The sequence below is a fragment of the Echiichthys vipera genome (assembly GCF_963691815.1).
Source record: "Echiichthys vipera genome assembly, chromosome: 11".
NCBI lineage: Eukaryota > Metazoa > Chordata > Actinopteri > Perciformes > Trachinidae > Echiichthys > Echiichthys vipera.
This window is the reverse complement of record NC_139836.1, coordinates 13,911,062-13,924,526: the sequence shown is the minus strand read 5'-3', so window position 1 is coordinate 13,924,526 and position 13,465 is coordinate 13,911,062. Positions and strand designations below refer to the sequence as shown.

At 38.4% G+C, this 13,465-nt stretch overlaps 1 protein-coding gene across 1 annotated transcript; it reads left to right on the top strand.

Annotated features, from left to right (window-relative positions):
* Positions 1-1,633: 1,633 nt before the first annotated feature.
* sft2d1 (SFT2 domain containing 1) lies at positions 1,634-13,046 on the top strand. Its single transcript, XM_083923436.1, has 8 exons — positions 1,634-1,814; positions 2,593-2,679; positions 4,326-4,408; positions 7,024-7,105; positions 7,249-7,284; positions 7,373-7,431; positions 9,896-9,925; positions 12,459-13,046. Exons 1-8 carry the CDS (start codon positions 1,749-1,751, stop codon positions 12,496-12,498), a joined length of 483 nt encoding a protein of 160 aa, XP_083779562.1. The 5' UTR covers positions 1,634-1,748; the 3' UTR covers positions 12,499-13,046.
* Positions 13,047-13,465: the final 419 nt, after the last annotated feature.

The window sequence follows — 13,465 nt, the reverse complement described above, 5'->3', positions numbered from 1 at the left end:
ATCAAACAAATATTTTCCAGAGTGGTAATGCACACTGCTAGTGAACATGAAAAACATATCTGATTTACAAATCCAGGATTTACCTGTGTTTTTGTGGCAAATGTTCATGTATGATAGTTAGCTAATATATAACATTAACTTACACAGAGCTAACAGGGGTAAAATGTTGTTAATTCTATAGTATAGGATATATATATATATATATATATATATATATATATATAATGTATGGATAGATAATATGGAAACCTAGTTTGGCATAAATAGAATGGCATACTGCACTTTTTAACTTACAAAAACTTTACTCACCTCCTCCTGTCGACCGACAATGCTCTGTGTGGAATGAAATGGCCTCTGCAGTGGGCAGTCTTGATGTGCTTGTGTGGGTTGTCCAAGCCAATTTTGCAGGGGCTACTACTGTTTAATTATGTCAACTCAGCAATCTTAGTTACCTGGACTGTCCTAATTTAACTGAGGAGTTGACAATCTAAAAACTTAATATTTCAAGTTGGCTCAATGATTTAGACACTTTTAGTTGGATTGAACAAAAAACCTAAATTCATTTTTACAGTGTAGGTAAGCCAAAGCTGCATGTAGTCAAAACACTCTCTGCACAAGATAAGCTTGTAAAACAACCAAGCATGGTCATGAAAGCACCAACTGTGTGTTGCCTTGTCAGGATACCCTCACTAGATGGCGACAAGGCATCAGAAAATCAACAGCAGCAACAGTAGTCAATATACCGTCAGGAGTAATGTAAAAGTACTTGTATGTGAAACAAGAAAATGGGCTAAAAGAGGTAAATATACATTATTTCAGAGGGCAAGTTTCAGACCACTGATACAGGTTATCCTTGTTTGTGTGTCCATGCCTTAAGTATTTAGCGTAAAAGTGGTATTTAAATCCAGGACTGTCTAGCTGATTTGTCTCTACACTGGACCATCTGTCAACTCCTACTCTGAATTAAATATTTAAGGCAACAACAGACAATCTCATCCAAAAAGCCATCACGTTATAAATACAGTCCAGTCCAGGAGAGCGCAACATTTCTGGATAATTGTATGTATTTATTCTTAACAATACCAAATATTCGGCAGATGAAAATTACATAATTCATTTGATCATTATCTTAGCAAAATAGGCCTACTATATCCATAAAATGATTTGGCATAACAAACTATACCCTTCTTTAATCTATAACGATTCAGATTTTAAATCATATTTGACCACTATGGAAAACTTAAAAAGAATAAATTGAGAAAAACTATTAAATTATTTAGGCATTTAAAATTGTACTCCCTTAGTTATTTCTTCATTCCTTTGTTTATATGTTACTGTCTTTGTAAATTGTAATGTATGTTATTATTGTTTCCACATTTAGAAATCAATTTTTGCCATTGTGTATAACTCTGGAACATGTAAGAACATTTTTTATTTAATTTTGAATCTTTTCAATGAAAAAAAAAGTGCAATTCTATTATTTCCGACAGCACTGAAAGGCAACAACGGCACGGAGGCGATTAAAGTGGTCTGCAGTATCTGACCTGCGGTCTGTTATTTAAACAAACCCCCTGAGACTTTGACCGACACTGGCTGCGAACAATCCGACTCTGAGTCAGCACTTACAGAAAGCACCGTTCAGGAAGACAGGAAGTCAAACTTGTTACTGCCGCGATCAAAACTTTCAGACATAAACAGCGGGCGTACAGTTGGAAATATAGAAAGTCGGACTCTATTTTAGCCCAGCGATGGACAAGCTTCGTCGTGTGTTAAGCGGCCGAGAGGAGAATGAAGAGTTGGGTCTCACTGCACAGGTAGCTATGATAGCAGAACATTACTATATGGGAGATGCTAATGCTAACGTTGAATATGTTGGTCTTAAATGGACAATATTGAACAAAAATAGCATTGTGTTAGTTTCATTTTCTTGACTGAGACTCAGTGTTACCTTTCAGACAACTGTTATTAACGTTAAAGTGCTTTTGTTTTCTTGGAGTCTATGTTATTAACGGCAACGTTAGCATAGCTGTTAGTGAAACTGACAGTTGACGCTAACGCAGCCCTGTGACGCTAGCCTTCCATACATGTTTTCTAACAGCATTTCCAATATGACGTTTCTTTTTGGTGTATTTTTTAACTATCATATTGTTCTGTCCGCATTTAATACATTGTTTTGTTTGTTTATTTACACTTTTTACACGCATTCGCGATGAGGAGGAAATGGGGTAAGGTGCTGACTTAAACAATGTGTTTTATATTACATGATGGTATTTAGTAACCTGTTGCGAAGTGAAAGTTTCACTCCATGACAGACACACCAGAGTCTTTCATGCTCGAAATTCTGCATTCCTTTGCAGATATTACTTGACAGTTTTGGTATGTTTTGTTAAGTTAAGGGGACTGACTAATGCCATGTGCCTTTCACGTAGACCTGTACTGTGTGCTGTTTGTGTTTGAGATAATACTTTACTGTAGCCAGGTGTTATCTTACTTGGCTCTAACCAACGTGGTTAAATAACCAGTAGAAAGCCTGTGGGCCTGTATGCGGGTCATTAGGTTTGTCTTGTGACATCCTCCCATTGTTCTCACCAGGTCCTTGATGCCAGCACTCTCAGCTACAGCACCAGGGTGAAATGGTTTGTCATATGCTTTGCTGGAGGAATCCTGTGTTCAATACTTGTGAGTGTTTCTGCCTTTTTATGTTGAAGAGGCATCTCTGTCTGACTTTATACTGACATGAGCAATGCAGGATGTACATTAATGTTATAAGCAATGGTCCAAGTTATTTTTTTCTTTGCTATGTTTTGTTTGCATGGCTCAGCGCAAATGCCATCAAGGCAAACTCCTGTCCCCTTGACTTGTAGGAAGAAGTGATGACACATGTCATTTTTATTTAATTAACACATAAAGGTCGCCTGCTGTAAGGAAAGAGCTGAAAGTTACAGTTTGTAGAGTGTAGTTTGAAGTTCAAATAACAGGAAGTCTTGCCACAGTCCCACTTGCTGACACTTCCACCACTCAGTGAAAATTCACAGCCCCAACAGAACCTGTGTAGGCGTGGGTGGTAAAATTCACAGTCGGGATAGCTCTGCGCATCTGAAAGGCTCTTCCATTCATACAATTTAAAACACTTACCTTTTACCCCAAAGCCACAAACCGCCCTTCCTTTCTCTAGAAATGAGTGTCTATAATTTGCTCTTTCTTTGAGATCCAGTTATGTATTTCTTCTTCTATTTTTCATTGAGACAAAACTTATTTACTACATAGATGCAGATGCAGTTACTATCGTAGCTGCAGAGTATTTATATGTCCTTACAGCCTCTAAGTTAATAAATTACAACGCTTCAGTTAACTGTTTCTTGCCACTGCATCTTCTTACAAGCTTAATTCATACCAGCATTCTTTAAATGCCATCCCTCCCGTGGGGAAATGGATACAGTTACTGGAACCAATAAACACGTTTTCCAGTGATGGAAAACACATGACATAGAAAATAACGGTAAAAAGGAAAATCTCCTGGAAAATCCTGTGTTGTCCTGGAAAATTATTTCAACATTCTGCTTTTTTTTCTTTCGCTCAGAAAAAAACTACTAGGCTATTCATTAGAGCTCCCCAAACCAAAAAAACATTATCATTGGACAAGAAGTGATGTTGGGGATCATTTTCACTTTCTAATAGTAGGTTATAGATGAGTTGGATCATAAATGGGAAGCTGGGGTCAAATCAATGAATGGGAGCCTGACTTTATATGAGTCAATAATGGGCTAAATACTGGTTAATGGTACTTTTTTTACTGTTTTTTTATAGTACAAAGTATAAAAAGAATATGCAGTATACAGAGATATAGTTGCAAAGATGTGCAATAATGTAACACATGTAAGTGTGTGGTGCAATCCCTGTCTTTCATACCAGCTAGATCATCACTAAAAATGTCCTGGAAAATGATCTTGAGAAATGAGTGGGGACCCTGAAACTCAATTCACACTTGTGTCACCAGTGTTCTTCACTGATCCAAATAGTCTCCATGCTTGTAGATTATAATGGCACTCAGACAGCCTTTCTTAAACAAAGCCGTATAGTATTTAGGCACTAGGGGGAGCCCATTGTGTTTCAGTAAAATCATAGGACAACCCACAGAAGTTCTTATTTTTTGTTTTATGTGTTGTTGCTTTTTTCCAAGCAACATTATAGCATGTGGTGATTCGTCTTATTTAAGTGTAGCTACTTGGTGACTATGTTCTTTTGTCTTTTACCCCTCAATTAAAGTGTGGTGACACTATTTTTAGCTCACAGAGACTATTTTGATGTTTTATGTTTTTTTTTAGGGTACAGCACTGCTGTTCCTTCCAAATGGAATCAAACTTTTCGCTGTCTTCTACACACTAGGGAACATTGCTGCTCTTTCCAGGTAAGTCTTCAGTCCAACTCAAACCTGCCGGTCAGAGAATTGTATTGCAACAAATGAGAAGCATCAGGCTCATGCATGGTGAAATAATTTTGCTGTGATGACTGACACACTGCTCTGTTACAGTCACCCTGGGCAAAGCTGTGCAGTTCCCCAAATTTTGCTTCTAGGCTGTTTTTAAAAAAGACACATCAAGTACTGTAATCATGCTTGTTCCTAACCCTTTGTGCACTTATCCCCTGTTGTTCAGAGTTTGAAGCACAGTGCCTGAGCAACCATGAGATGTTATTCTGATTTATGATGCGTATATCTTTATGATAAATATCGTTATCGTGACTACTGGTTCTGCTCCAGCCTACAGGATTATAGCTAAAACTATAATCTCCATTATTTAATCAGATTAGCATTAGTATAATCATACGTTTTACTATTACTACAATTAAATGAACAGAAAACCGCCTTTGAAAATCACATCGCACTTATTTAACCTAAACACAACATCTGTTTCATTAAAAAAAGGTGGGGTAAGAACGCTCCAACCTGCAGCTCCAACTTTGTTTGGTAATCACTACATGCATGATAAAATCAGTTAGGCAGGCTTACCTGTAAATTGGGATAGCATAATTTGTTTAGAGTAGGCACTCTATCTCTATTATTGTACAATTTATTCTGCAAACCATGCAACTTAATTGTCTGATGCTTGAAAGTCAGTAGGAAATGATAATGGGGATGAAGAGACAATAGTCAGTGAGAACAGACTGGCTCTCTGCGTCTCCTAACTGGTTGTTTTGTTATCTGTCTCCACAAATAGACCAGACATTAGTGTTTGCTGTCATATTATTGTTTGTATAGGAGCACACAAGGTAAATTCCTTCCCAGTGACAGGTCGTCATACTTTCAAAGCTGTCAACAGTGTCCTCACACAGAAAATATCTTTCTTTTGACATTATTCTATCATTATTTTTTTATTGATATAAGGCCAAACTTGTAACTAAGCATAATGAAAAAGTCAAAAATAGTTTCCTTTTCGCATTGGGACATTGATTAAATCAGTATTTGTAGAACTTGGCTCTGTGCTCTAATAATGCTGCTAAACGGACATATAGACAATCTTGTATCATTATTTATAGTTCCTATCGCCATGTAATCACAAAATTCAGCGGCCCACTGGATTTTTTACAACATTATGGATTATTTAGTCTAGATAATCCAAGGGCTAAATCTAATCATGATGTCTTTGACAGTGAACCATTGATGAGAGGATTTTTTTTCAGACAGCACAGTCTCTATTTCCAGGTATCATATGTCCAGAAGGTTTACGTGCGTCAAGAAACTGGGTCACCTTCTGCTTTCATAGCCCAGGTTACCGACCCAAAGCAAGACAGTGTGATATTTTAAGGAGCTTCATGCAGTTTTCCTCTGTATATGACTTTGACTGCAAGAAGATTACACCGAGACCATCGGTTCCCTAATTTCACCAACAGTAGTGGAAAATTATGTTTAAAATAGGAGTCGTCATGATGAGTCACATTCAAGTGTTGTAATAACATATATCTCTAACGTTCGACAGGCAATACAAGTGTTTGGCTTTGGGAAAGTCCTTTCAATTTGATACATATATTTTGGTACATTTTCTAAACACGGCAGGCTGGTAAAGGGCGTTTAATCAAAGTTGTATTTATTCTCCAGACATTGAATTGGTTTCATATCAGTAATAGTGTTAACGTCATCCTGCTCCCGAATCAGCAGTAGTAGCATGTGCGTGGAATATCATTAGTGTCTTGTCATATTGACGATTGATAAGAAGCACCTGTCCCTCTCAGTAGACCAGTAGAAAGAGCCTGCGTCAACACAGACTACCCTGGTGTCTCATCTAACAGATGTGACACTACACAGACTCTACCCACGCAGCTCTGCTGAGCCCAGAGCTGCGTGCCTTGTCAGTGGGGAAAGCCTTTGTCTTGTTACATTTACTGACGTCACACATGCATCATGTAGGTGGTTTTAAATGTGGCATTGTGGTGTTGGGCATGAAATATTTACCCCATAATAACTGCAGCTTGTAGTGTGAATTTGATTACACAATTCTGATGTCACTCGGGAGAGATTTGTTTGTGTGTAATTTAACATATAAAGACTACTCTGAAATCCACCTTGACCATAAGGTTTATATGCAGAGTATTGATTTTCTGATGTCAAAATTATGGGATAAATCGATTTTTTTTACCCAAAATGTGTGTATTTTGTCATGGCTAACCACCCAGATAATATTTGTACCATTAATCATTTTCAGAAGTGTTACTGAAGAACAAAGAAAGCTTTTTTGAATACATAACCTTGGTAACTAGCATTAGCACAACATCCACCATGCTGAACTGACAAAAAAAAAAAGATATAGAGAAACAGAGTATTCTTCAACACAGTCTCGGCTGCTCTGTGTGATGGGTGATCACTGGAAAGATCAATGAAAATACACCACTGTGATGAATGCTTAGCACCTGATAGGAAGACGAAGCATAATTTCAGCAATAATTTCATGGATGAACATTTTAAACATGCCATTGTACCGTTTTACTGATGTTTGAAAAGTTTCACTTGTCTGTTTTGTTCCTGTAAAGCACCTGCTTCCTTATGGGTCCACTAAAACAGCTGAAGCGCATGTTTGAACAAACAAGACTGATAGCCACAATTGTCATGCTGGTAACTACCATGTGTTTTTTTTTTTTGTTACTTTGGACCTTAGTTGATTCAGATGCTTCACTGTCACTTCATGTTTTATCTTACCTTATATTGGAAAGAAGTTCATTCTTTGTTGGATAACCGTTCCTTTCTACTTCCACCAGCTCTGCCTTGTCTTAACTCTCTGTGCAGCGTTTTGGGTAAGTAGTTAAACCAGTAACATTCTTCTATTGTTTTAGTGCAGTGGTTTTAACAATCAGAATAACCATTTTGTGTTTTCTTTTACAGTGGAATAAAAAAGTACTGGCTATCATCTTCTGTATTCTGCAGTTTTTGGCAATGACGTGGTAAGTGTGGCCAGCACTCCCTCCACTGTAGCACAGTTGGCAATTAATTTACTCATCATCACTCACACACCTACAGTTGAAGCGGTCTTTCCTTGATAGAAAACTTCACTCCAGTTTCACTCACTTTGCCTTGCAATAAATGTGAGTTGAGTTAATCACACTGCTGTTGTTTGAAGCTGACTTACTGCTGTACGCATGTGCTCAGCTGATGTATAAATGGTTAAACTTAATAATTTTCACAATACACATTCAACTGAACTCTACCTGAATTTTACACGCAACATGTCTTTTCAGTGTAGTTCAGCACTCCTTCCACTGGTTTTCCCTACTTTGCCTGAGCAGCCAGTGACATGTGATTGGCATACATGTGTTGAGTAGGTCATGTTGTAGGAAGACTGGTAGGTAGGTAGCCAGACATCATGGTATAGTAGGTCAGTATATTTCTGGCCTGTAGAGGAAGAGGTAGTGCCAGGATCAGTGTGGACTTAAAGACAAACAGGTGTTACTGCATGTGTTGTTTACACAGAAGACAAAGTAGCTGCCAGCTATCTCTGGGCTCATTACTACAACTGAAATCACAGGTGAATGATCCAGTGACAATACATGGCACCTCTGGGTCCTTAATTAGTTTGATCCGTTTTTCTAATAAAGTATGTAAAATAAAGAATTAAATAAGGGATAATAGAGAGCGAGCCGGTCATTATGGAATCCAAACAGGTCAAGCATGTGCTTCATTTGTACTCTTATTTATTAATTCACAAGACTGTATTGCATTATTAAAGGTTTTTGTATTGCATTATTCAAGGTTATGTTTGCTCTCAGACGTTGGGATGAATTTTTTTTACTATATCATGTGAAAATATTAGACTGAATCCATTATGTAAATATTTGTTAAATGCAGCCCCTAGTGTTCATTCTAGTATTGTATTTGGGCTTTCTGAGACTACATATGGTCAGTGGGGTTAAGCTCCAACATAGCAGGGAATAATAAGATCTGTGAGTGATGAGTATGGGCAAGTCAGCACTTGTATGTTCACTAATTTGAACTTATTGACACAGCAGTAACAATAGGCTTTCAATGTGTAAATATGCATGGAAACACAAACTCCCAGCAGCTCAGGAGTAAAGGAATGGACAATTTCATTGCATCACTGAGCAGGACTGTGTCAACCTCATTACCACACTGCTTTTGCACCTACATGTTGTACATTCACTTCCGCTCTGCCTGCGTTCTCAGAGGCGTCACCATGGAAACCACAAGTCACACACATCAAGCTCATTCTTAACAAACTGGGGGAGCATAGTGCACTCCCACGCAGGCACGCAGACGTCTGTGTGAATGTGTTCTTTAATAAGACGTTGCCACTGATCCACACATGTAGGTGGGCAAAGTCCAGTCCTCAGGCTCAGCTCTGTGAAGTGAACATATGACACTGAAGCACTACTGACTAACACTGACTCAGTATAGATGGTGCAAGACAGTCTATGGGAAGTTTAATAGAAAGGAAAACTGCACTATAAGCATTAACTAAACTTACTTGTTAGTACATTCACTTAATACATGTGTATAGTACCGGTACATCCCTCCCATTTAAGGGTTTCCTGCTAACTGATGCTCAAATAAAATGGCATTCATGGTTAGGCCTGGCTATAGTTAATAATTCAACTGCTGAACCACATTCCTCACATATATTGTAGATATTTGGTGTTTGATCAGGGGCTTTTTGTGCTAAACTTCAGCTGTAATCATCTCCAGTACAGGGTACTGTGTTTTTGTCGTACTCAGTGATTGGCTACCAATCTGTAATCATTCGTGCAGAGATTAAAGTTTATCCAATTAATTCACAATCATGTTTGGTTAATCTCTTTGCTGAGTGACATCAAAGACCCTTGGGTCCAATGATTACTGCCTTTTGAAACCCATATTTTACATTTCGGTGTGTTGCTCATCAGATAGCAATTGCTAACAAGACCCAAATCTATTTTTGCTCCTAAATTCTTTGTGGTGTGGTTTTGATGCTTTCAATCTCTGATCTCCAAAATCTCACATCACAACAAAACCATTGCGTGCAGACTTGCATTATTAAAACACATTTGAACTTTACGTTTAAGTAAAGATCCAGAGACTTCCACGGATACCAAATACATGTAGATTACTGTAAACACATTTTTCTCTAATTCAATAAGAGGCCTTGAACTGTCTGTTATACTGAAGCTTTTGAAAATGACAGCCGGCTTGGATTTCACTATTTTACTAATGTGGAGGCACAGTGTGGAATACAAAATTCTATTTGAAAGCCATCTAAGGGGAACATCACTTTCATTATATGATATGATTACTAATGGAAACGTGTTTAAGCCTCATATGTGAGCACATTCTTTGATCTAGCTAATGTCTTCTTCTACAGTCAATAACTTGTCATTGTACCCTCATCCTGACTTCTTTTGTAATTTTCTGTTTCAGGTATAGCATCTCTTACATTCCATTTGCCAGGTAAGACAACATTATTTCAGGGCTCCAGACTGCGGCCAAATGGTCGCATTGTGCGACCAAAATTTGAGTGTGCGACTGAATTTTACGTCTGGTCGCGCATGTGCTACCAGATATCTTGCCATATCAATATGTAAGTGGCTAAACAGCAACAGAGTGACAGATAAGACATGAACAATATATAATCAGTGTAAGAAGATAATGCCATCAGCACCGCAACACAGCAGGGTTACTTTACCGCTGTGAGTACCGTAGGCTACACCGCGGCTAACACAATTACTATGCAAAGACACCTGCAGCACCACCACAGCTCTCTGCAGAAATCAACCCCCCAGTTATTTGATTTATGGTGTGTGCCCCTTATATTTCTGGCTACGCCTCTAAAATTTTCAGTTCAGTGCTCCTAGTGTAAAAAGTTAGTCTGGAGTCCTGTATTTATGTTTGTTATTCATCTGTTCTTTATTTAATGTTCAGTTTTGTGTTGCTTACTGAATCGAGTCTATCTATAAGAACTACCATATATATCTCAATAATTTCTACAAATGACGCTATACTGCCATACACAACAAACTGGAGAGAATATTAGGAGTGACCCTTCAATGAAAACATGTTTTCATTTACTTCTAAACACTGTTTGCCTCCACCATATGGCTGTAATCCCCCCTATGACTAGTGCAAGCACTTATCGTCAGGCAAATGGCAGCTTGTTGTTTCACACTCCTCTCTTTTTAACCCCCGTGATGCTATTTGCTTTATCCATAATATCCAAATTAAATAATTTCTTGCGGAATTATGCTCTTTCAGCCAGATTTACCAAAATATGTCTCTCCCAATGTAGCCTTTATATTACTTGTGATGAGATTATTTTAAGCTCTGTAGGTTTAAAGCACAATGCAATATTTTGATTAGATCAAAACCCACAAAGGCCGTCCTGCATAAGAGATGAGGATAAAAATCTCCTCGTCACATAAGAGTCTTTCTCACTTACCGACTTGCTTTGTCTGATATTATAGATAATGTGCACCACATTAAAGCATTTGAAGTAAAAGAAAATAGTCAGATGTTCACTTCTTAAATTGGCCCATACGGTGTACCAACTCAATGCTCTGCCCAAGCCAAGTGTGAAGTGTGGTGTTGTTTTGTCACTCCAGCTGTAAGCAGGGTTACGTGCCCCCCCCCCACCCCCACCCCCCCAAACACACACACACACACACACTAAGTGCCTTGTGTATTTGGGCGACCCTATAATCCATCCTGACAGCTGAGAGACGTCCCACAACCACCCAGAGTTCCCCATCCCCCAACCCAAATGCTAACAACAATAAAAAAAGCTGGGACAAAGACCTTTTCCCGTGCAACCCTTCCAAAAAACACATACCTATAGAGAAATGCAAATTTGAATGCTGGATTTCCGACTGATAATTGAAAATACTGATCATTTATTTATTTGTTGCTCATTTTGGTATTATATTTTTGTCAACACATTATTGTTCTCTCTCCTTAAGCTTCTTACTTTAATCCATTTTTCATTAAATTTAGATTTGATAATTTAGCTCTTAATTGTTTGGCAGGTTATTACAGAGCAGCGTATTGTGATCACAGACCTCTATCCCTCTGAGTGACACATTAAAAAGCATTACACTGCAGTCTCTCTTTATTCCACTCTGTGGTCAAACAAACTGTGACACCTGGCTAGCCACAACACCACATGGCTAATGGACCTTGATCCTTTAATGTATTTTACCTTGTTGCCTATTTATAACCTCTCAGACCAGGGCACCAAAACCTGCTTCATGTGCACTTCCCACAGTGCTTTAAGGATGCTCTGATATTTAATCAGAAATGGGGGGAAAAGTCCCAAAGACTGATCATTTATTCATGCAGTTTTTGGGGAAGCAAAAATAGCGTCAAGCCTCAATTGATGATATAAAAACAAACCTCAGGCTGTATGGGAAGAACATGAGTATTCTGGTGTTGAATTTATTATTGTTGTTTATACATCTGAGGGACAAACCAGACCATTTGAAGGAGCAAGTCTCCTGTCTGTCCACCGACCTCCCCCTCTCAGACTGCTTATGATCCCCCCTTCTCCTTTTAACCTTGACTGCTTTCACACCTCCTCCACTGAAATTTGACTGTGGCTAGAGGCAAAGTCTGCATAGCAACACACTGATGGCAAGAGCAAACGGTGTTAGGAGCAGGCAACGACGATCTGTCGTTACCATGGAGATCGCTCGTATTGCATCATCCCTCAACAAAGAGGTACCTGGAGAAAGGGAGCCCCCATCACTCTGAGCATGCGGTGCTTCCCCGCCAAAACACAATCACTTATTCATGACGAGCCCCACCCAAATCATTGTAACAAAGTGCTTTTTGTCACTTTTAATTTTGTACGCATGACAACATTTATCAACATCCATTATATTTATGTTTTTAGAACACATTCCTTCATTCATCTCTTCTTCTGTTTCATGTGTTTATTTCATTGTTTATAATGGTGGCTGTTTATTTAGACATTTTCTCTGTTTTTCTACAGGGATGCTGTGATGAAATGCTTCACTACCTGTTTGACTTAGGACTCCTCAGTCCACAATTTGTGAAGACTGGTCCTAATATGCAAAGAATGGTGGCTCTGTAAAATATACATCTTGTTGTTCATACACTATATCTCCCGATTTTTACCGTGGCTTGTTTCATACTGTGAATCACTTTTTAAGTCTAGCTGAAGATCTGTAACTGTAATCAGATTGTAACACTTTGCTTTTGATGTGAGATAAATTAGTGCCTTTAAAGCTTAATATACTATATTTAAGAATATTCCTGTTTTCTGAGGATTTTATACCATTTAAGTGCAGGGAACTTATTTTGACTTTGCTATCATTTCTTCTGGATTTTTAAAGTGTTTTGTGACTACACAGAAACCTAATTAAAACAACCTTTTTCTGTCTGGGTGCAAGGCACTGATGTGTAAAGAGGCTCTCTGATGCTAGTCCATGTTTATATATGATTATGTTCCCTTTGGCAATTGAGGCACTGCTTCACTGATGATGCACTGGGATATATGATATCCACTGCTCTTTTGAGGTTTTTCAAGGCGAAGAGATTAAAAAGCAACTCCTGTGTAGTCTGTTTGTCTGTATGCCTATTTGAACACACCTGCCCCCCTTAGCTCACAAAATTGCATTTAAATGACTTCTCCTCTTAAATTAGATTTCCTGCCAGATGTAGCAATAACCTTGTTAATTACGCTTTTCTGATCATTGTGATTTTCATGTGACCTAATAACCCAGAATAGCTTGCCTTGAGTTCCCTATATTGCTTTGGCATGATGGCATTGCCTTTGAGGATGTGGTTGTCATGACAACCTCCTCAGGAAGATTCATAACCTCAGCCTCCCCCTCTCCCCATCTGTGCTGCAGATGTTCACATTATCCTGATGAGAAGGTGTGCTTTTTTCAGCTTAAAGAATACCTTAGGTTGGCAGTCAGACATGGATCCCTCCCCAGATTGTGAAAAATATGTTAATACAATTTTATGCTTCAA

Excerpts from the sequence above, each read along its gene's own strand:
- sft2d1 (XM_083923436.1), top strand. The coding sequence starts at position 1,749 with ATGGACAAGCTTCGTCGTGTGTTAAGCGGCCGAGAGGAGAATGAAGAG. Across the intron at positions 7,106-7,248 it reads TAGCCACAATTGTCATGCTG|CTCTGCCTTGTCTTAACTCT; the intron begins GTAACTACCATG and ends TACTTCCACCAG. Across the intron at positions 9,926-12,458 it reads TCTTACATTCCATTTGCCAG|GGATGCTGTGATGAAATGCT; the intron begins GTAAGACAACAT and ends GTTTTTCTACAG.